We start from the raw sequence: 24,086 nt of genomic DNA on the forward strand, positions 1-24,086 counted from the left end.
TTTAAGGGTTTTTCCAGCTGTGTTTTGCAAGTGCTGAGAAGTCTGGAATACGCCCAGCCTCTACGATACGCTTAGAAGATTATTTTGTGGAAAAAACCCAGTGGTAAAGAGAACTTGCTTCTTCCCAGTCAAGTTCTGAACTCTGTTGGGGATTGGATAGAGGCCCAAGGGGCTGCTGGCTGTGCTGCTCTGTATAATGACTGTCGTTGGCTCTCCTGCTCATTCCTGATGTAATCTCTCTCTGTTCCACAGCATCTACAAAGCCCAGACAGTTTCCAGACAGCAGCTCAAGAGCTTCTTGACTGGTGTGAAGACCCTCGTGCATTCCAGAGAACCTTCGAGCAGAGTCTAATGGGATGTTTGTCGGTATGTTATCTGATCCACGACTGGTCAGCATTTACCAGTTGCCTTTACTGATGTTTGAGGAAGTCCAGAGGATCTGTTGATGGAAACATTCCACAATGCAGGATGAACTTTGGGGAAGTCTTTCTGCAGCTGTTCAGGGTGCTGGTGGGACCACACTTGGAGAATCATGCACAGGTGGTCAACTTATTTAAGTAGGGGTATCCTTGCATCAGAGGTGGTTCAGAGAAGGTTTTCCAAGTTAATTCATGTTGTCTTCTGAGGAATGGTTGAGCAGGTTGGATCTGTACTCATTGGAATTTAGAAGAATGAGAGGTGATTTTATTGAACGTAGGGTTCTCAGGGAGATCGGGGTGGATGCAGAGAGGGGCTTTCCCCTCATGTGGTAATCTTGAACTGGGGGGGCACGGTTTCAGAATAAGGGGTCAACCATTTATGACAGAGGTAAGGAGGGATGTCAGTGGATGTTTATACAGTGGCTGCCCCTGATTTAATGATTTCACCAAGTTAGTTGTCAGCCAATTCCAGACGGTCTATCTGTTGCAGCTATTAGCTGTTTCCCACATTCTTAACTCATGATGCAGAAGGAGGCCATTTGGCCCATCAGGTTCTTTCCTGCTCCCGGGGCAATCCCATCAGTCTTGTTCCCCCTCTTATTTCCCTGTACCCCTGCAACTTAATATCTTTCAACTCCCCCCGGATTTGTTTTACCATTAAACCACATTGTCCAATTTACAGCGGCCAATGAACCCACCAACCTGCACGTCTTGGGATGTGGGAGGAAGCAGGAACGCCTGGGGGACACCCATTCCTTCACAGGGAGGACGTGCAAACTCCACACAGACAGCACAGGACTGGACCCGGGTCGTTGGAGCTGTGAGGCAGCAGCACTGAGTGTGCTGCCACTAATGCCCAGATGTTCATTTGATAGGCTCACTCTTTTTTATTCATTCAAGGGATGTGGGCTTCACAGGCTGAGCCAGCATTTAATTGCCCGTCTCTAGTTGCCCTTGAGAAGGTGGTGGTGAACTGCCTTCTTGAACTACTGTGGTCCTTGAGGTGTGGGTACACCCACAGTGCTGTTAGGGAGGGAGTTCCAGGACTTTGACCCAGCGACGGTGAAGGAATGGCGATATATTTCCAAGTCAGGACGGTGTGTGGCTTGGAGGGCAACTTCCAGGCGGTGGTGTTCCCCGTGCTTTTGCTGCCTTTGTCCTTCTGGCTGGTAGAGGTGGTGGGTTTGGAAGGTGCTGTCTGAGGAGTCTTGGTGAGTTGCTGCAAGGCGTCCTGTAGATGGTACAAACTGATGCTACTGTGCGTCGGCGGTGGAGGGAGTGAATGGGTGTGGATGGGGAGCCTATCAAGCCGGCTGCTGTGTCCTGTGTGGTGTCGAGCTTCTTGAGTGTTGTTGAAGCTACACTCACCCAGGCAAGTGGAGGGTGTTCCCTCACACTCCTGACCTGAGAGTGTAGATGGTGGACAGGCTTTGGGGAGTCAGGAGGTGAGTCACTCACTGCAGGATTCCCAGCCTCTGAGCTGCTCGTGTAGCCACATAGTGTGTATGTTCAGTGCACACGAGCTTATGTATGTGTGATCTGCCATGGTGTCTACAGTGGTTCCATCTGCACAAAGGTGGCTCCGTACGTCACATTCTTCCCTTTAAGCACTGAGTGAGCATTCCAGTCCTTTCCCTTGTCCAGAACAAGGGGTGGTTGAAGGACTGGAACTTCTGGAGGATTATTCTGAACCGAATTAGTTGGTTTTCGTCCCCAAGCCATCCACAATCTCTGCAGTCACAAGTCCCAGACTGGTGTCCATGGGCCTGTCTCGGGGACCGTGAGTTGGAGAAGTGGGAGTGAGGTGGAGAGAGGCCAGAAGGCAGGCTTACAACCTCTGAAACTGTTATTGAGGGTGGGGTGGAGCAGTTACTTACACAACAGTGATATTCAAGATAAGATAAGATTTCTTTATTAGTCACATGTACATCGAAACACACAGTGAAATGCACCTTTTTCGTAAAGTGTTTTGGGGGCAGCCCGCAAGTGTCACCATGTTTCCGGCGCCAACATAGCATGCCCACAACTTCCTAACCCGTATGTCTTTGGAACGTGGGAGGAAACCGGAGCACCCGGAGGAAACCCACGCAGACACGGGGAGAACGTACAAACTCCTTACAGACAGCGGCCGGAATTGAACCCAGGTCACTGGTGCTGTAATAGCGTTACGCTGACCGCTACACTATTGTGCCTGCCCTACACTACTGTGCCTGCCCTCATACAGAACATGCACACAGCCATCTTCTCTCAGCGGTGCGGTTGGTGGGAATCTGGAGCAAAGGAGGGGCAAGGCTTTGAGCTTCACAGCCCGAGGAACCAGTTGCGATTGGGTTTAAGGGTCTCCATCAATGTAACGGGTGGATCATGAGCCCACAGGAAGCATTGCTGACCACCGTTTAATTTTTCGTAAACTCTGAAAACTTGAGTTTAATTCAGCAATTTCTGAATATCAGGATAAATGGGATCAGGACTTGGACAAAGGCCGCAACAACACTGATGTTGTTGGGAGGTTGGGCGTTGGGTTCCCAGGACCCTGGCGACCATGCTCTCCCTGATGAGTGAGGCTCAGGACATTGCGTCTGCGCTGCCACTTACATTGAGCTCTTTTAAACAGGTTGGGGAGGGGGGAGTCTGACGGGGAGGTGTTGGTGTTGACTTTGCAATGAAATAAACATACGTGCCCTGTTTAATGTTCAGGAAAGGTTGAAGTCACTTGACTGTGTATTTTACAAAGCAGGACGTGAATGCGAGGGTGTGTCAGGGTATATGAGGTGGGAGAGTTGTGCCCAGTTGAAGTGATGTTGGCTCTTGCCCACTTTCTGGGCACTGGGCACATGTTGCCCGACTATTCTGTCAGAGAGGGCACTGCCGTGGACCTTAGCCCACTCCCAGTATTGACAAGCACCTTCCAGTGGCGACAGTGTACAGAGTTCAGGTCCTACTCCAGAGTGTTCTACGCTGATGCACCAGTGCAGAGCTGAGTCGGTGCTGCCCTTCGGGTGAGACGTTAAACTGTGGTCCCTGTCAGCTCACTGAGGTGGATGCAGAAGGTCAAAGCCGAGTTTATTGTCAGATGCACAAGTACACGTGTGCACGGGTGCAATGAAAAACTTACTTGCAGCAGCATCACAGGCACATAGCATCAGATAAGCAGCATTCACAAGAAAAGAGCACATTTTACAAGAAAGAACAATTAAAACAACAAAAAAATCAAAGTCGCTAAACTCTGGTGATTAGGGTTGTGCAGGTTGGTTCAAGAACCAAATGGTTGAAGCTGTTCTTGAACCTGGTGGTGTGGGACTTCAGGCTTCCGTACCTCCTGCCTGATGGTATCTGTGAGAAGATGGCATGGCCCGGATGGTGGGGATCTTTGATGATGGATGGTGCCTTCTTGAGGCAGCGCCTCCTGTAGATACTACTGATGGTGGGGAGGGAGGTGCCCGTGATCACTACTCTCTGCAGCTTCCTACGTTCCTGCACATTGGAATTGCCATCCCAGACCATGATGCAACCAGTCAGGACACTTTCAAAGGTCCATCAGTTTGTTGGATTGTTTGGTGACCTGCTGAACTTCCTTAATCTTCTAAGAAAGTAGAGATGCTGGCGTGTCTTCCTTGTGATTGCCTTCTAGAGGAAGGGCAGTAGGGTTCTGGCTGGGACACTGCCCAATATTCATGCCTCAGTCGATACATGTAAAATGTGGTAGATTATCTCATCATTGTCCTTTGTGGGAACTTGCTGTGTGCATATTGGCTCCCGAGTTCCAGTGTTACAACAATGACAACACTTTAAACATACTTAGTTGCTTGGTGTGCAGTTTGGGAGTGTGACAAATTGTTAGAATGTTCACCTGGGGTTATATTATGACCTGATGCCACAACACCATTTATAATGTGGCTGCTGGATGTAACCCACGGCCTCACTAATAACAACACACGGCACAGGCTAAGAAGAAGTTTAATGCGCTGCTAACTACCTCCATTAACCCATTTGGTCTCCTTCTATCAGAGACATTCCCTATCTATCCGTCCCTCACCTTGTCTGCTACTGAAAACTAACTTCTTATCTCTCTTTCCCGGATCTGGCAAAGGGTCCCTGAAATGTCCCCACAGATGCTGCCTGACCTGCTGAGTGTTTACACACTTTCTGTTTTATTTCATTTTCTGGTTTCTCAGATTTGTGGTTCTGCCCTCTCTGTCCTGAACTATGGGTAGCCATGGGTTCCACTGAGGAGGAGCCCTGACTGACTTTCTGCCTGGGTGTGTGTAAAGCAGTCCATTGGAGCCCTGCTCCTCTGGTTCGTGTGGCTCTGTTTTATGACCACTTTAACCTGGCTGGTTTCTTTAATTAGAATGCAGACGTCCTCTTCCCCACTGTTGGGGAGTCGTGGAGTCAACTGGTATTTTCCACATCGTTACATTGAGAAAATGTTTGAACAGGAGTTGGCCATTCAGCCCCTGTTCACTATTCAGTAGGGATTTAGCTAATCCGTGACTTAACTCCGTAAACCTTGCCTTTCCCCACATACCCTCAGCCCCGGGTGAACAGGGGTCGATCAGTGTCAGACTGAAGAGGATCAGCTGAGCCAGCACCAAGCTCTGTTCCCATCCAACAGTGTGGGGGGAGGTGGTTCCACAATCAACTGCTGGAAGGCCTGGCCCTAATATTTGGGCTTCTCTCCCTGTCCCTCTCCCTCTCCCTCTCCCTCTTAGTGATGGATGCCGCTGCCTTGAGGCACCACCTCTCGAAGATGTCCTTTGATGGTGGGGAGGGTTGTGCCCGTGATGCAGCTGGCTGAGTCTACAACGCTCTGCAGCCTCTTTCGATGCTGTGCATTAGAGCCTCCATACCAGGTGGTGATGCAACCAGTCAGTATGCTCTCCACCGTACATCTGTAGAAATCTGCAAAAGACTTTGGTAACATACCAAATCTCCTCAAACTCCTAATGAAGTAGAGCTGCTGTTTCTGTGCCGCCTGTGCTGTGTTATACCATGTACTGCAGTCCTGTGGATATAATGCCAGCTTAAGTGGCCATGTTTGAGTACTTTAATGATCAATTAACCTTTTGATCTTTCAGGGCCTTCTTGCTTCCAGCTTTTTAAAACCACTCAGTTCCTTGCATGTTATGTCCAATATTGATGGCTACATTGAAATCCACTTGCCAGAGTTTTGCCCTCCCTCAGTCTATTAATATCTTTGTAATCTAATGCTTGTGTCCCTCTGCTTACAATGCTGCCTGGCTTTGTGTCATTGGCAGACTTGACTACGTGGGTTCCTATTCCAACCTCTGAGTCATTTATAAATACGGTGATTAGCTACAGTCCCAACAGAGTGACAATACGAGTCACATCCTGCCAACGTTGTTCCCTCTATCTTCCCTCTATCTTCTGCTCTTCAGCTAACTTGGTACCCAGGTCAATAAATTGCTTCAGCCCCCTGATCTGACTTCTTACTTAGCAATCTCTTCTGACGGAATTCATTAACTATGTTCTGGAAGTCCACTTAACTAACGCCACAGACATCCTTCCCCTGCTCTTCAACAACACAGTCAGGTTCATCAGACATGACAAACTCTCTACAAGTGAATCAGAATCAGATTTATTATCACTGACATATGATGTGAAATGTGTTGTTTTGTGGCAGCAGTACAGTGCAAGACGTAAAAATCTATACATTACAAAAATAAATAAATAGTGCAAAAAAAAGGAATAATGAGGTAGTGTCCATGGGTTCATGGACCGTTCAGAAATCTGATGGCGGAGGGGAAGAAGCTGTTCCTGAATCGTTGAGTGTGGGTCTTCAGGCTCCTGTACCTCCTCCCCGATGGTAGTAACGAGAAGAGGGCATGTCCTGGATGGTGAGGGTCTTTAGTGATGGATGCTGCCTTCTTGAAGCACCACCTCTAGATGTCCTTGATGGTGGGGAGGGTTGTGCCCATGGTGGAGCTGGCTGAGTCTATAACCCTCTGCAGCCTCTTGCAATCCTGTGCGTTGGAGCCTCCATACCAGGCTGTGATGCAACCAGTCAGAATGCTCTCCACTGTACATCTATAGAAATTTCCAAGAGTCTTTGATGACATACCAAATCTCCTCAACTCCTAATGAAGTAGAGCCACTGGATGTCTCTGATAAGCTGAAACTATTCAAGTTCACTCATTATATCCCTACTTTTGGATGCCAGTAAGCGAGCAGAGAGTTCTGGTTGTGTTTGTTGGTTGAAAATGTGTAAACACAGAAGTTCAGTTGAGACTGAGTTCTGGTTTAACTTGGAATATAATATCTCATTGATATACCCTCTATTGCCCAAGGAGGACCACTGCAGTATCGTGGCAGGACACAGCACTCTGTCCATGCCGTGGTACCAGAACCCATCCAAGTTGTTCACTGAATCCATATTTTAGCAGTAGCAGTGGCAGTGGTCTCTATGTTCATATTAGAACATAGAACATGGAACAGCACAGAAACAGGCCCTTCAGCCCACAATGTCTGTGCTGTACTGTTCTATGTTCTAATATGAATATAAGGACCACTGCAGCTGCTAAAATATGGATTCAGTGAACAAAGATAGTGTGATAATGTGGGTGGTTTCTGGTACCAGAATATGGACAGAGTGCTGTGTCCATCTCCCTCCATTCCCTGCACATTCATGTGTCTATCTAAAAGCCTCTTGAACGCCACTGTGGTATCTGCTTCCACCATTACCCCTGGCAGCCCGTGTTATGCCATAACCACTGGACATTTCGTTCCGTCCATTCCATACCTCCACCATTGCCCACCTGTCCATGTTTAGCATTGTCACTGGACTGTGCACTGTCCACTTTATAGCACTGGCACTAAATACTAACCACTGTGACCATACCACAGCACTGCCACTGTACTCTGGGCATTCATTCAATACGGCTCTGACACTGGACACTGGATATTCTGTGCATATTACACCACTGCCACTGGAATTTTCTGTTTTTGTTTCAGATTTCCAGCATTTGCAGTTTTTCTTTAACCTCTGACTGGGGTGGTGAGGGAGCCTAAATGGCATTTGGAAGTCATTCTGTGTTCAGCAATGATTAGAATCGGTGAACCTGGTGTTGACAAAGCAGAGCTGTGTGGCTGGTTGTCTGCAGATGTGTAGCTGTGTCCACACAGTGACACTGCCCCTTGTGTCTGGGCCATCTTGGTACAGAACATCTGCTGCTGGGCTCTTGTGATGGTGTGTCCTCCGGTCTCTCAAACGTGGCCAACTCTCTACAACTGACACTGATTCTCTCTGACAAACTGAAACCATCCAAGGTGTCCCGTCGTTGTATCATTATTTTTAGATGTCAGTGAGAGAGCAGAGGGTTCTTAGAAATTTAGACGTTTCTTGGGAACTTGGTCGCACTAGGAAAATGTGTTGTAATAACTGAGCACAGTTGGGATGTGTCTCAATGCCACACACATCTGAAACCAGATCAGTCATGTTGATCTTTCCCACTGGGTGTTCACTGGTGGGCAACAATGACAGCAGTGCACCGCTCACTGTAGGGCACCGTCTGAGGCTGCACCTGCACCTCTTAAATGGGAGAAGGTCACTGCCCTCTGTCCACAGCTGGAGGGGTGCAGGTTATGGTGTGATGTTGAGCCACATGCCCTGATTCTTGGGCACTCATTGCATGTGCTGAGAAAGAGGCAGAGACTTTGGATGCTCAGGGCAGAGTGGCTGGAGAGTCAGGAGAAGGAACCATTGGAAGGAGAGTAGCAGAGGGGTGAGATGGGGGTACTGGCAGCAATGGGGGTGCCAGAAGACCTCTGGGGCAGTGAACACACCAACAGAAGAAGTGGTTGAGGAAGGTACATTAACAACTTTTAAAAGACACTAGGACAGTTACATGGACAGGAAAGGTTTACAAGAACGTAGAACACTACAGCACGGTACAGGCCCTTCGGCCCACAAAGTGTGGCTGAGCCTGTGTGGGATGTATGGCAGGATGGAGATAGATATTTATTTATTAGTCACAATACTTCGAAACACACGGTGAAATGCATCTTTTGCATAGAGTGTTCTGGGGGCAGCCCGCAAGTGTCGCCACGCTTCCGGCGCCAACATAGCATGCCCACAGCTCCTAACCCGTACGTCTTTGGAATGTGGGAGGAAACCGGAGCACCCGGAGGAAACCCACGCAGACACGGGGAGAACGTACAAACTCCTTACAGACAGCAGTGGGAATTGAACCCGGGTCGCTGGCGCTGTAATAGCATTACGCTAATCGCTACACTACCGTGGCCAGAGCTTGAAGGCATTTGTTCCTGGGAGTGGAGGCCCAGTCTGTCTCAGTGCTGGGAGACTCAACCATGGTGTGGTGTGTGCAGGCAGATGTCTCATGTCCCATCACAGTCCAGGCACTGCCAGGATCTGTGCAATAGAAACACCATCCACTGCCTTCATGGCTCTGAGTGCTAGTGTTCGAAGGGTGTCCAGTTGCCCCAAGAATCTGCCCCCCAGCGAGGGGCTTGTAGAGGTGTTAGCCCAGGGCATTGGCAGCAGCTTCACAGAGTGCAGTTCAGACGTCCTCCCTCAGGGCAGCAGGATTCAGGGGCACGGCATTGTCCCAGCACCCACAGAGTCCAAGGCGTCGGATGGGACTTGCAGGCAGGAGTGCTGAGAGTCCTGAATGGAGTCAAGCTTCTGGAGGGCTGCAGTCACACCAGTGAAGGGCAGAATCGAGAGATCTCTCCCATGGTAGAACCCCTGGTACCTGCTCTTTGCATCTGGACCAGGTCAGTTCCCAACCAGTGGTGATCTCCAGGACATTGCAGGAGGGGGTCAGAGCAGTGGGAGTGGGTGTCAAAGGGAAATGGTTACACTTCCTCTCGTTGGATACGGTTGTTAACACACCCTCTGCAGCACAGTGGTAACCTGCCATTTATCATCTGGCATGGACTGCCCCTCTGTTCAAACCCTTGCTCAGTGCAGTGGGAACCTCAGCTGAACCGTGGGAGCACCATGGTTGCACCAGAATGGGCTTCTCTTCGTCGCCTTCCCTGCTCTTCCTGCTCTTCTTCTGCCTCCTACTGTACAACAGTGGCATTGTAGCCGGGTTGTTGAGGAGGTGGTAAGCCACTCTGACAGGAGAGGCGCTCTCTGCAGTGTTCTGATTGGTTCAGACCCCAAAATCCCAACTTGATAACCCGGACAGTTTACACCGCGGTGATCCCAGTGCCGATCAGTAATTACTGATGATGGTCCCCAGAACTTCAGGAGTGAGCATCCATCGATTCAAGGGACATCTCTTGTACAGCAAGAGCCATCCACTGCTCCAGTACAGCAGCTGAACTATGAGAGGATTGCCTCAACAATGGGAGATGTCCATATTATTTCAGTGTTCCTGGGCTCTGACCACATTATACCCACTTACTGATATCGCAAGGAATGAAAGGGCAGATTCATCCACTTGTGCCGCCAGCTTCTTGTACCTGCCTATAGATTGGTGAGTGAGTGCTTCTGGTCAACCTTCGTAACAAGGATTAAGCAGCAGTAACTGCCCTGCTGCTGGATGGTTGGATCAGGCAGTAATCCATTGGAATTATTTGTAATCCTTACGCACAATGGCCCTAGCTTCCGTGCCATTGCCAGAACCCGTGCTTCCAATGCGTAGTGTTTGTACAACACAACATGATATCCTGTGGGAGGGCGTGTGTGATATTCCTGTAACAGTAATTAGCCATTGGAGTAATTCGTTGACTGGGTGAGTTTGCAGCGAAGTACCTTAGAGATGTGGCCTTAGAGATTCCTGTCCCCAGTTATCTGCTGTGAACATTTATCTTTCCATAAAGTCCCTCAAAGATTGAAACATTTCCCCACAACTAGATTCCATATTTGCTTGCAACATAGGAGCAGGCCATTCGTTCCACTGAGTCTATACCAGCTCACAGAGCAATTGCATTCCCCACTAATTTCCCTTATAAATGATTCTCTCCACATTCCCCCCAGAGTCATGGTACAGCACGGTAGCGTAGCAGTTAGCGTGATGCTATTACAGTGCCAGTGATCGGGGTTCAATTCCCATCACTGTCTGTAAGGAATTTGTACGTTGGAGGGTGCTGCACCGGGCGGTGCCATGCAACCGTTTCCTGAGCCGGTTCACTGACACCCCAGCCGCCTGTCATTTCTGCGGCCGGGAGAAGATGGTGTACCACGTGTACTTGGAGTGCGCGAGGTTGCAGCCCCTCTTCGCTTATCTGAAGGGGCTGCTCCTCAAGTTCTGGCTGCACTTCAGTCCGACGCTGCTGATTTATGGTCACCTGGTACAGCGGGGGTGGGGGGGGGGGAGGTTGCGGGTGTGGGTCGTTCGGGGGATGTCCTGGTGCGTCTTCTCCTGGGCCTGGCCAAGCTGGCCATCCACGGGTCCAGGCAGCGGGCGGCCAAGGGTTCTGGCTGGTCCACCTGCCTGCCCATCTTCCAGGCTTACGTCCGCACCCGGGTGTCCTTGGAGAGGGAGCACGCGGTATCCGCTGGCACCCTGGGTGAATTCCGTGATCAGCCCCTCACGGGATCACGTGTGTTGTGGACGGTGTGAACGACATTCTTATCTGAAGTAGTGCGCTTTGTGGTAGTTTAGTTAGCGTTCTCTGCTGTAGTTCTGTAGTTAGAATCTGCGTAGTTTTTCTTTCTTGTGTAAGTTGCTGTAGTTTTGACACTGGATGTCATTTTGTAGTGCTTTCAGTGAATAAACTTTTGTATGTTCATAAAAATAAAGGAGCTTGTACGTTCTCCGCGTATCTGCTTGGGTTTCCTCCGGGTGCTCCGGTTTCCTCCCACATTACATAGACATTTGGGTAGGTTAACTCGGGTGTAATTGGGCGGCGTGGACTCGTTAGGCCGGAAGGACCTGTTACCGTGCTGTATAAATAAAGTTTTTAAATAAAGTTTTAAATCAAGTTTTTTTAAAGTCCACCATTCACCTACACCCCAGGGGCAACTCACAGGGGCCAATCAGCCCAGCAACCCACCCGTCTTTGGGATGTGGGAGGAAACCAGACATAATCATAGAGTTATACGGCACGGAAACAGGTCCATCAACCCAACTGGTCCATGCTGACCTAAGCTAGTCCTATTTGCCTGCGTTTGGCCCATATCCCTCTAAAATTTTCCTATCCATGTATCTATCCAAATGTCTTTTAAATGCTGTTATTGTCCCTGCCTCACCCACTTTCTCCGGCAGCTCGTTCCATAAACCCAGCACCCTCTGTGTGAAGAAGTTGCCCCTCAGGTCACTTCTAAGTCTTTCCTCTCTCACCTTAAACCTACGCCCTTTAGTTTTTTGGTTTCGTTTCCCTGGGGAAAAATTATTGCATGCATTCATCCTGCCTATGCCCCTCATGATTTTATGAAAACTCTACACAGACAGCACTGGAGATCAGGATTGAACTTGGGTCTCTAGAGCTGTGAGGCACTGACCACTCTGTCACACAGCCCTATTCTGGGAGTGCTCAACCTGGATGTAAACTCATAGACAGGGATTGAACTTGAGACCTAAGGTTCATCTCATGGCTGGGGGAGGTGTTCAAACTCAAAGCTTCGAAGCACACAGGGAGACTGTGTACCATCGGGCAGGAGGTACAGATGCCTGAATTCCCACACCACCAGGTTCAAGAACAGCTCCTTCCCTTCAACCATTTGGTTCTTGACCCAACTGGCACAACCCTAATCACTACCTCAGTATAGTAACACTGTGACCACTTTGCAGTACAATGGACTTTGTTTTTTGTTTGTTCTAATTGTGTTCTTTCTTGTAAAAATTGTGTATAACTTATGCTTTTCTTGTGAATGCTGCTTATCTGATGCTCTGTGCCTGTGATGCTGCTGCATGTAAGTTTTTCATTGCACCTGTGCACACATGTACTTGTGCATATGACAATAAACTTGACTTTACTGATAGCCAATGAAACCAATACATGGAGAAAGTCCAGTTGGGTGTATCGTTGGATGGCAGATGAGAGGTCAACAGACAATCTTCTGGAGGAACACAGCAGGTCAAGCAGCATCTGTGGGAAGAAACGAATTGCCTTTGTTTCACGTCAAAACCCTGCATCAGGACCCGAAATGACAATTCCTTTCCCCCCACAGATGCTGCTCGACCTGCTGAGTTGATCCAGCAGATTGTGTGTTGCTCCAGATCCCAGCACCTGCAGTATCTTGTGTCTCCATGATCAGAGGTCAGTCAACCCATCGCACTGCAGCAGATTCATGTACACAGGATCACTGAACTGGAAGCCGCTTCCTTTTAAGCCGTCAGCCTTTGCTGCGATTGCTTGCTGCTCTTTGATTTGCTCCTTTTCTTTGCAGGTTGTAAGCCATGTGTCGACCCAACAAGGCTTTGACTTGGAGCTTGGCTATCGGCTGCTGGCTGTCTGTGCAGCTCACAGGGAGAAATTCAGCCCAAAGTCTGCAGGTAAGGGTCGGTGCCGGAGGTGACCCAGACCGTTACCTTTGACCATCCGGTGGTAGAAGTAAGAGTGATAACAGAACCACCATCTCAATTTGTCACTGGCCTGACTTGTCATGTTCATACCGGTACACAGGCTGGGGTGCAAAGTGTTCAGGGGTTAGTGAGGGACTGTGGAGGGACAAAGGCAGACTGGCCAATGAGCAGCATGTGGGAGATGAAGCTCAATACAGGCAGTGCCCGGGTTATGACAGGGTTCTGTTCCTGAGAAACATCCATAACCCGAATCTTTCATAAATGAGCAAAGGCAGCATGTGGGAGAGGGTCACAGAAATGGCTGTGACAGGAGAGCGAGCAGGAAGAGAGGCCCCCAGCTGGCCTTGCTGACTCAGTGACCGAGCGAGCAAGTCTGCTCAGGACCGGTTGGGTATGAGGGGAGAGGGATTTTATTTAGCCACTCATTGGATGTGAACCTGTACAGGTACAGGAGCCTGAAGTCCCACACCACCAGGTTCAGGAACAGCTACTTATCTTCAACCATTCGGTTCTTGAACCAACCGGCACAACCCTGATCACTACAGTTTAGCAACACCGTGACCACTTTGCACTACAATGGACTTCGGGTTTTTTGTTCTAATTGTGTTCTTTCTTGTAAAAAATTGTGTATAATTTATGTTTAATTTATGTTTTTCTTGTGAATGCTGCTATGATGCTCTGTGCCTGTGATGCTGCTGCAAGTAAGTTTTTCATTGCACCTGTGCACGCATGGACTTGTGCAGATGACAATAAACTCTGACTTCAACTTTGACCTTGCTGACAGTGCAACATTTATTGTCCATCCCCAATTAAGGAAGCAGTTGAAAGCCAATAACTTGATGGGTCTGGAGTTGTATATACAGCAGACTAAGTAAGGGTGGCAACTTCCTAACCTTCAGTGAACTAGATGGGTTTTTAGATGTGGGGACATGGCGTTAGGACCACTGTTTGTGCGAGGGCTTCACCAGCTAGCATGTGGCTTGTTATCAACATATCTTCCATGTAACTCTGTGCAGAGGTACTGGAACTGCTTTGTGTGCTGATGGCACTGTTTTGGTGCTATTCTTCTTAAATTTCTTTTGGATGCTTCAATTTTCTCTTTGAGTCTCAGTGGATATACAGTAACCTGCCCTCCGACCCTGAGGGAGCGTCACCTGTGTGGCAGTGCTGGACATTGCAAGCCTCAGTCCTGATCGTGTGCTCCATCAATGTACACACACACACACGCACGTGCTCAGACATATGCAAGCATACACACACAAATTCAGGCACACACGCAAGTATGTACACACACACACACACACACACACACACACACACACACACACACACACACACACACACACACACACACACACACACACACACACACACACACACACACACACACACACACCAGGAGTCAGTAGCTGGTGATCTTCAGCAGGAACCTGGTGATATTTTTACAATCCCACCAATGCCCCTTTGCCCCGAGTTCCCCTCACCCCACTGGCTGCCCCAGCCGAGATTGGTCATTTTCCAGTCCTGGGGGGTGGCGAGGGGGGTGGTGGTGGGGGGGGGGGGGTGTGGTGGGGAACAGCCAAACTACCCTGTGATCCAAATGTTTTCACCACTGTGTTGCCAGGAATTCCTCCTGACATCAACACTAAAACTGAAACTTATGAATGAGAATAGGATTCTGGTAATACAGTAGTGAGGATGAGTTTGTCAGTGGATGCCATGGCTAAAGCAATCACCCACTGAGCTCAAATGGTGATTGGCTGCCAAGACCAGCCCACCGCCCCAACCCTCGTTCACCCTGATTCCCACAGGGTGCAAGGGTCCCTGACAGTGCTGAGCCGGGTGCTAGAGTCACGTCCGCCTCTCCGGGGTCTGAGGAGGCTGGGACAATCGGGGTATCTGTTCCCAATTCCCATCAGCTGGTCCTTGCGTGGAGGTCACTTTGGCTGTTCCTGGTCGAGCGACCCTCCACCTCTCTGGAAAGGCTGGTGTTCCCCTAAGGTGACCACAGCCGACTGCTTTGCAGCTGTTTCTGTCCGTGGAACTAGAATAAAACGATGCAGTACTTTTTAAAGAAGGATTCCTTAGAAACAATAGCTGGATCAAGAACGCACATCAGTCTGCCTGATCCCAGATACCCTGAACTGACCTTCTATCACAAAGCTTTCAAAGCCTGCAATTTATTCAGACCTTCCAAAGGGAGGCAGTTGTGAGTGTTTATAGAGTCTGCACCTACGCAGTCTGTCTAATCCAAACTGACTCAGCCTTATATGGTGCGATATGTAGTCTACCCTCTTGGGGATCACAGAGCACATCCTCAGGAACTCATGTCTGACTCACTCAGTTAATGTATTAGAGTGTCACTGACTGCATGAAATTCAGGTTTAATTATTCCTACATAAATGTCACTCTTTCAGTGTCTCTTGGTTACCTGTCTTTGCTAAAAGCATTCTATAGTTTTTGAAGATTATATTTTAAAGTTCTGCTCCCTCTGACGTGGGATGGGCCTTGTTTTGGGATCTGGTCTGTTTTCAGTGTACAGTGATTTTTTTACACCATGTTTTTACAAGCAGATCTGAGAGAGGTCATTGGCAATTTTCCCCTTTTTCTGAAGTGGAAGGTATGTCCCGCCACTTCCAGCAGTGTTCCCAGCACTTTCTTACAGGTTACCTGTGCAAATCTAGATTGTGCGTATCTATTCAATTCAAAGGGGCAGTGTCATTGAGGCTGAACCTATTATACAGTCAAGGAGCTATAGAGAGGAAGCAATGTCAAACAGTTTCCAGGACTCAGAAAGGGGTACAAGGTAAACTAATAAATAGACCCCTGGACCTGATGTCTTGCATCCCAGGTCTTAAAGGAAGTGGCTGCAAAGATGGTAGATGCATTGGTTGTAATAGAAACATAGAAAACCTACAGCACAATTCAGGCCCTTCGGCCCACAAAACTGTGCCGAACATGTCCCTACCTTAGAAATTACTAGGCTTACCCATAGCCCTCTATTTTTCTCAGCTCCATGTACCTATCCAGCAGTCTCTTACAAGACCCTATTGTATCCGTCTCCGCCACCGTTGCCGGCAGCTCATTCCATGCACTCACCACTCTCTGAGTAAAAAACTTACCCCTGACATCTCCTCTATACCTACTCTCCAGCACCTTCAACCTGTGTCCTCTTGTGGCCACCATTTCAGCCCTAGGAAAAAGTCTCTGACTTCTACCAAAATAATCTACCAAAATTCCCTGGATTCTGGAGAGGTCCCAGAGGATTGCAAAACCATCACCATTCGAGGAAGGGGGGAGGCAGAAGGCAGGGAACGATAGGCTAGTTAGCCTAACATCTGTCATTGGGAAAATGGTGGATTCCATTATTAAGGAGGTAATAGCAAGACAGTTAGAAAATCAGAAGATAAGGAAGCAGGGTCGACATGGGCTTATGAAAGGGGAATAATGTTTGACAAATTTGTTAGATTTCTCTGAGGAGGTAACAAACGGGAACTCCCAGAAGATATTGGAGAAGATGCCACGTAAGAGGTTACTGTACGAGATAAGAGTGCACAGCATTGAGCTTGGATAGGGCAGAAGCTAACTCACAGAAAGCAGAGAGTTGGGATCAATGGATCATTTTCATATGGGCAGTCAGGAACTAGTGAGTGCCACAGGGATCAGTGCCGGAGCCTCAACTATTGATGATCTGTTGGATGGTTTGGATGAAGGAATGGTGTGTTGGAGCCAAATTTGCTGATGATACAGAGAGAGATGGGTTAGCACTGAGGGGGACACAGTGGGGTATAGATAATGGAACACAGAAACAGGCCATCATGAGAGCCCAACTCAATACCATTGTCCAACTCTGCCCCTGCCTCAGTCTAACTGCTGCTTGAAGCCTTTGTCACTCCAGTTGGTTCCCTCATTCCACCCTCTATAGCCAGGCCTTCCCATTAACCCATCACTTACATTGGCTCCTTGTTAACCAATCTCATACAGTCATCGAGTTATACAGTACAGAAACAGGCCCTTCGGCCCAACCTGTCCTTGCTGACCAAGGTGCCCTCCTCAATTTTAAAACTTTCACCCTTGTTTTTGAACTCCTACCTCTGGAATCTCCTCCACCCCTACAACTGCCTGAGACTCCTGCCCGTGTCTGGCCTCCCTGATTTTCACGTCCCACTGTTTCTTCGGTTGCCTGGGCCCTGAGCTCTCAAATTCCCTCCTGACACCTTTCTCTCTACTCGCTTTCTTCCTTTAAGCAATCTCGGGATTGCTGCTAGCGCCACGCGATAGTGAAGGTAGGAATAGGAGGAGATGGCAGATAAATGTGTGGCTGAGGGAGGGTTTTAGATTTTTGGATCATTGGGATCTCTTCTGGAGAAGGTGGGACCTGTACAGAGAGGACGGGTTACACCCGAACCTGAGGGGGGCCAATATCCTTGCGGCCGGGTTTGCTAGGGTGGTTCAGGAGGGTTTAAACTAGATTGCGAGGGGGTAGGGAACCAGGGGAGTAGGTCAGAGGAAGAAGGGGACGGGGAAAAGGCAGATCCGACAGGTAGAGAGGCTTTGAGGGAGGAGAAGCAGAGTACAGGCTACTAAAGTAATGAGGTGGATGGGCTAAAGTGCATTTACTTGAATGCGAGAAGCATCTGGAATAAGGGAGATGAACTGAGAGCTTGGGTAAGTACATGGGACTATGATATTGTGGCTATTACAGAGACATGGCTGACATCGGGGCAGGAATGGATATTGAATATTCCTGGTTTTCAGTGTTTTAAAAGGGATAGGCGGGGGGGGAGAAGAGGAGGAGGGGTGGCGATACTGGTCAGGGACACAGTTACAGCTGCAGAAAGGGTAGATAATGTAGAAGGATCCTCTCTAGAGTCAATATGGGTGGAAGTTAGGAACAAGAAAGGGGCAGTTACCCTCCTGGGAGTATTCTATAGGCCCCCCGGTAGCAGTAGGGATACTGAGGAGCAGATTGGGAAGCAGTTTTTGGAGAGATGTGAAAATAACAGGGTTATTATAATGGGAGACTTCAACTAATCAAATATTGATTGGCACCTACTTAGTGCCAAAGGTTTAGATGGGGCGCGGTTTGTTAAGTGTGTCCAGGACAGATTCCTGACACAGTATGTTGACAGGCCCACTAGAGGGAATGCCATATTAGATCTAGTTTTAGGTAATGAACCGGGTCAGGTGACAGATCTATTGGTGGGTGAGCATTTGGGGGACGGTGACCATTGCTCCATAACCTTTAGAATTGTCATGGACAGGGATAGGAGCAAAGAGGGCGGGAAGATATTTAATTGGGGAAAGGCAAATTATGAGGCTATAAGGCAAGAACTTGGGAGTGTAAATTGGGACAACATTTTTGAAGGGAAATGTACTATGGAGATGTGGTCGATGTTCAGGAATCTTTTGCAGGATGTTAGGGATAAATTTGTCCCGGTGAGGCAGAGAAGGAAATGGCAGGGTGAAGGAACCGTGGGTGACGAGAGAGGTGGAACAACTAGTTAGGAAGAAGGCAGCAGCATACATAAGGTGTAAGCAGCAAGGATCGGACAGGGCTCGTGAGGAATATAGAGTAGCAAGGAAGGAACTTAAGAAAGGGCTGAGGAGAGCGAGAAGGGGACATGAAAAGGCTTTGGCGAGTAGGGTTAAGGAGAATCCCGAGGCTTTTTTCTCGTATGTAAAGAGCAGAAGGATGGCTAGGGTAAAGGTAGGTCTGATTAAAGACAAAGGTGGGAGGATGTGCCTGGAAGCTGTGGAAGTGGGTGAGGTTTTCAATGAATACTTCTCTTCAGTATTCACCAAGGAGATGGGTCTTGATGATGCTGAGAACAGTGTAGGTGAGGGTAATGTTCTAGAGTATGTAGATATTAAGAGAGAGGATGTGTTGGAGTTGTTAGAAAATATTAGGACAGGTAAGTCCCCGGGGCCTGACAGAACATTCCCCAGGCTGCTTCGTGGGGAATTGCTGAACCGTTGGTTAGGATCTTTGAGTCCTCGTTGTCAGCGGGGATGGTACCGGAGGATTGGAGGGTGGTGAATGTTGTCCCCTTATTCAAAAAAGGTAGTAGGGATAGTCCAGGGAATTACAGACCGGTGAGCCTTACGTCTGTAGTGGGTAAGCTGTTGGAAAGGATTCTAAGAGATAGGATCTATGAGCATGTGGAGAAGCATAGACTGATTAGGGACAGCCAGCATGGCTTTGTGAAGGGAAGATCTTGCCTCACAAGCCTGATAGGGTTCTTTGAGGAGGTGACCAGGAAGATTGATGAGGGTAGTGCAGTGGATGTGGTCTACATGGATTTTAGTAAGGCGTTTGACAAGGTTCCTCATGGTAGGCTTCTTCAGAAGGTCAGAGGCCAAGGGATCCAGGGAGGCTTGGCCGCGTGGATTCAAAATTGGCTTGCCTGTAGAAAGCAGAAGGTTGTGGTGGAGGGAGTACATTCGGATTGGAGGGCTGTGACTAGTGGTGTCCCGCAGGGATCGGTTCTGGGACCTTTACTTTTTGCGATATTTATTAACGACTTAGATGAGGGGGTGGAAGGCTGGGTTAGCAAGTTTGCGGATGATACAAAGATTGGTGGTGTTGTGGATAGTGTGGAGGGCTGTCGAAGCTTGCAGAGGGATATTGATAGGATGCAGAGCTGGGCTGACAAGTGGCAGATGGAGTTCAATCCAGAGAAGTGTGAGGTAGTACACTTTGGAAGGACAAACTCCAAGGCGGAGTACAAGGCAAATGGCAGGATTCTGGGCAGTGTGGAGGAGCAGAGGGATCTGGGGGTTCATATCCACAGATCACTGAAAGTTGCCTCGCAGGTGGATAGGGTAGTTAAGAAAGCTTATGGGATGTTAGCTTTCATAAGTCGGGGGATCGAGTTTAAGAGCCACGAAGTGATGATGCAGCTTCACAAAACTCCGGTTAGGCCACACTTAGAGTACTGTGTCCAGTTCTGGTCGCCTCATTATAGGAAGGATGTGGAGGCGTAGGAAAGGGTGCAGAGGAGATTTACCAGGATGCTGCCTGGTTTAGAGAGTATGGATTATGAGGAGAGACTAGAGCTGGGGCTGTTCTCATTGGAGGGAAGGAGGATGAGGGGAGACATGATAGAGGTATACAAGATATTGAGAGGAATAAATAGAGTGGACAGCCAGCGCCTCTTTCCCAGGGCGCCAATGCTCAAAACAAGAGGACATGGCTATAAGGTATTGGGTGGGAAGTTCAAGGGAGATGTCAGAGGGAGGTTTTTCACCCAGAGATTGGTTGGTGCATGGAATGCGCTGCCTGGGGCGGTGATGGAGGCTGTTACATTGGAAAAGTTCAAGAGATTGTTAGATAAGCATATGGAGGAATTTAAAATAGAGGGATATGTGAGAGGAAGGGGTTAGAAAGTCTTAGTTCTGGTTTGACAGGCCTGTATTGTGCTGTATTGTTCTATGGTTCTGTGGTTAAGACGCACCTTCAAATCTAATCAACAAGCAAAAATCTGCAGGGACTGAGAATCAGAAATAAATTACTGGAGGCATTCAGTCAGTCCGTCAGAAGGCTCTCAGATGGAACACTGGCTCTGTTTCCCTCCACGCAGATGCTGCCAGACCTGCTGGTATTTGGAGGGGAACCTGCAGGTGGTGGTGTTCCCCTTGCTCCTCCTGCACTTATCCTTCTAGGTCACAGGTTTGGGAGGTGCAGTCAGAGTAGCCTGGGCGAGTAACTGCCGTGCATTGTGTAGATAGTGCAGCCACTGTGCGCCGGTGGAGGGAGTGGATGCTAAATATGATCAAGCAGGGCAAACTGCTTTGTCCTGGATACTGTTGGACTTCTTGAGAGAGTTGGAACTGCACTCACCCAGGCAAGTGGAGAGTCCGGACTCTGCACTCCAGACGTGCCCTGTAGATGGTTTGGGACGACAGGAGATGAGGCACTCACTGAAGGATGCCTGGTCTCTGGCCTGCTTCAGCAGCTATGGTACTTAGCTGGCTGGTCCAGTTGAATTTCTGGTCAATTGTGACCCCAGGATGTTGATGATGGGGACTCAGTGATGGTTATGTCGTCGAAGATAATTGGTTCTCTGGCACTTCTATGGCATGAACGTTAATTGCCATTTATCAGCCCCGCATGCAGACTGCTGCATTTGCTGAAGAATTGGAAATGGAATTGAACATTGTGCGATTGTCAACATCTCACCTTCTGACCTTACGACGGAAGGAAGACAGTCTCCTGGTTATGTCCTGACAAAGTTCTGTTGTTAGATATGACCTTTCATTCTCAGATACACCACTGGCTGTCCTTGACTAACCCGCACCTCTCAAAGTGCTGATTTATGCGGCTGCTCATCATTTGCTCACCGCTGATGTCAGGCTGACTGGCTGGGAGTTATTCGTGTGTCCTTTCTCATCTTCCACACAACAGAACCACCTTCACAATCTTCCCACCCTCTGTCCCTCACCCATCCACCCGTCACCGTCCATCCCTTACCCACCCACCATTCCTCACCCGTCCATTCCTCACCCTCCGTCCATCCCTCACCTGTCCATCCCTCACCCTCCATCTATCCCTCACCTCCCCTCCATCCATCACCCACCATCCCTCAGCCACACTCCGTCCATCCCTCACCCTCTGTCCATCCCTCGCCCGCCCTCCATCCCTCGCCCGCCCTCCATCCCTCACCCCGTCCATCCCTCACCCGCCCTCCGTCTACGTTGAGCGGGACCAAGGATGAGAGGCAGAGGCTTCACTGTTTCTACCTTTGCTTTCCCTGATCCTGGGATACAATCTAACTGGGGCTGGGTAATTTTATTTTTATCTTAAATGCTTATTTCCTCTCTCCCTACATTCATCACATCTAATATTTCACACTCTTCCTCTATTTACAATGTCTAAGTACTAAGTTTTAACCACAACATGACTGCACGACGTTCATTCCGTTCACAGCTCTTCAGCAGAAGGTACAGCCCACGGCTGCACGCAGCGAGTCCCAGACAACACTCACCAAGAGCTGATTCCCTGACAACATTCAGTGGTGTCACCATCACCGGGTTCCTCACCGGCAGAACCCTGCGGGGTCACCAGTGATCAGAAACTCAACTGAACCAGTCACAGAACCAAATAAAGGGAGAGGTTGCTTAGTCGAGGAGTTTATTTGCTGTAATGCAGGAGATTGAGGGGTGACCTGACAGAGGTACACAAGATCACGAGGGGCATAGACAGGGTGAAAGCAGAAAGCCTCAGCACGTTCGTTGGGAGGAGCCCTCGAGGAGCTGTGACCTTCAGAGCAGCAGTCCAGGGCCTGGTACCGTCTCCTCCCACACCCTCCCCTTCCCCCTTCCCCCCTCCCGTCCCCCCTTCCTCCCTCCTCCCCCCCCTTGTCCTCCTCCCCCTCCCTCCCTCCTCCTTCCTCCTCCTCCCTCCACCTCCCCTCTTCTCCTCCTTCCCCCTTCCTCCTCCTCACTTCCCTCTCTCCTCCTCCCCCCCTCCTCCTCCCCCTCCCCCTCCCATCCCTCCTACCCACCTCCCCTCCTCTCCCTCCCCCTCCTCCCCTCCTCCCTCTCCTTCCCCTCCCCCTCCCCTCACCCCCTCCTCTCTTCCCCCTCCCCTCCCCTCCCCCTCCCCCTCTCACCCCCTCTCTCCCCTCCCCTCCCCCTCCCCTCACCCCCTCCTTCCCCCTCTTCCCCCCTCCCCTCTTCCCCCTCCCCTCTTCCCCCCCTCCCCTCCCCTCTTCCCCCCCTCCCCTCCCCCTCCCATCCCCTATTCCTCCCCCTCCCCTCCCCCTCCCCTCTTCCTCCCCCTCCCCTCCCCTCTTCCTCCCCCTCCCCTCTTCCTCCCCCTCCCCTCCCCTCTTCCTCCCCTTCCCTCCCCTCTTCCTCCCCTCCCCTCCCCCTCCCCTCCCCTCCCCTCTTCCTCCCCCTCCCCTCCCCTCCCCTCTTCCTCCCCTCCCCCTCCCCTCTTCCTCCCCTCCCCTCTTCCTCCCCTCCCCTCTTCCTCCCCTCTTCCTCCCCTCCCCTCCCCTCTTCCTCCCCCTCCCCTCCCCTCTTCCTCCCCTCCCCTCTTCCTCCCCTCTTCCTCCCCCTCCCCTCCCCCCCCTCCCCTCCCCTCTTCCTCCCCCTCCCCTCCCCTCTTCCTCCCCCTCCCCTCCCCTCTTCCTCCCCCTCCCCTCCCCTCCCCTCTTCCTCCCCCTCCCCTCCTCCTCCCCCTCCCCTCCTCCCCCTCCCCCCCCTCCCCTCCCCTCTTCCTCCCCCTCCCCTCCCCTCTTCCTCCCCCTCCCCTCCCCTCTTCCTCCCCTCCTCCCCCTCCCCCCCCCTCCCTTCCCCTCTTCCTCCCCCTCCCCTCCCCACTTCCTACCCCTCCCCCTCCACTCTTCCTCCCCTCCCCTCTTCCTCCCCTCCCCTCTTCCCTCCCCTCCCCTCCCCTCTTCCTCCCCTCCCCTCTTCCTCCCCTCTTCCTCCCCTCCCCTCTTCCTCCCCTCAACCTCCCCTCCCCTCTTCCTCCCCTCCCCTCTTCCTCCCCTCCCCTCTTCCTCCCCTCTTCCTCCCCTCCCCTCTTCCTCCCCCTCCCCTCTTCCTCCCCCTCCCCTCTTCCTCCCCCTCTCCTCTTCCTCCCCCTCCCCCTCCCCTCCCCCCCTCCCCTCTTCCTCCCCCTCCCCCTCCCCCCCTCCCCCCCTCCCCTCTTCCTCCCCCTCCCCCTCCCCCCCTCCCCCCCCCTCCCCTCTTCCTCCCCCTCCCCTCCCCTCTTCCTCCCCCTCCCCTCTTCCTCCCCCTCCCCTCCCCTCTTCCTCCCCCTCCCCTCTTCCTCCCCCTCCCCTCTTCCTCCCCCTCCCCTCCCCCTCCCCCTCCCCTCCCCCTCCCCCTCCCCTCCCCCTCCCCTCCCCTCCCCTCTTCCTCCCCCTCCCCTCTTCCTCCCCTCCCCACTTCCTCCCCCTCCCCTCCTCCTCCCCCTCCCCTCCCCTCTTCATCCCCCTCCCCTCCCCTCCCCTCTTCCTCCCCCTCCCCTCCCCTCTTCCTCCCCCTCCCCCTCCCCTCCCCCTCCCCTCCTCCTCCCCCTCCCCTCTTCCTCCCCCTCTTCCTCCCCTCCCCTCTTCCTCCCCCTCCCCTCCCCTCTTCCTCCCCCTCCCCTCTTCCTCCCCCTCCCCTCTTCCTCCCCCTCCCCTCCCCTCTTCCTCCCCCTCCCCTCCCCTCTTCCTCCCCCTCCCCTCTTCCTCCCCCTCCCCTCTTCCTC

General features: G+C 50.8%; 1 protein-coding gene across 4 annotated transcripts in view; it reads left to right on the forward strand.

The window, feature by feature from the left end:
- Nucleotides 1–24,086, forward strand: part of LOC127584274 (zinc finger MIZ domain-containing protein 1-like) — a 239,396-nt gene that overhangs the window by 64,891 nt on the left and 150,419 nt on the right. For 3 of the 4 annotated variants that reach the window (XM_052040924.1, XM_052040925.1, XM_052040929.1), the window contains exons 3-4: nucleotides 253–366; nucleotides 12,742–12,847. In XM_052040924.1, the coding sequence (XP_051896884.1) occupies nucleotides 253–366; nucleotides 12,742–12,847 (220 nt within the window). The remainder of the gene's footprint in view (nucleotides 1–252; nucleotides 367–12,741; nucleotides 12,848–24,086) is intronic. The other variant, XM_052040926.1, reaches the window with a different exon arrangement.

The sequence above is a fragment of the Pristis pectinata genome, chromosome 29 (assembly GCF_009764475.1).
Source record: "Pristis pectinata isolate sPriPec2 chromosome 29, sPriPec2.1.pri, whole genome shotgun sequence".
NCBI classification, from domain to species: domain Eukaryota; kingdom Metazoa; phylum Chordata; class Chondrichthyes; order Rhinopristiformes; family Pristidae; genus Pristis; species Pristis pectinata.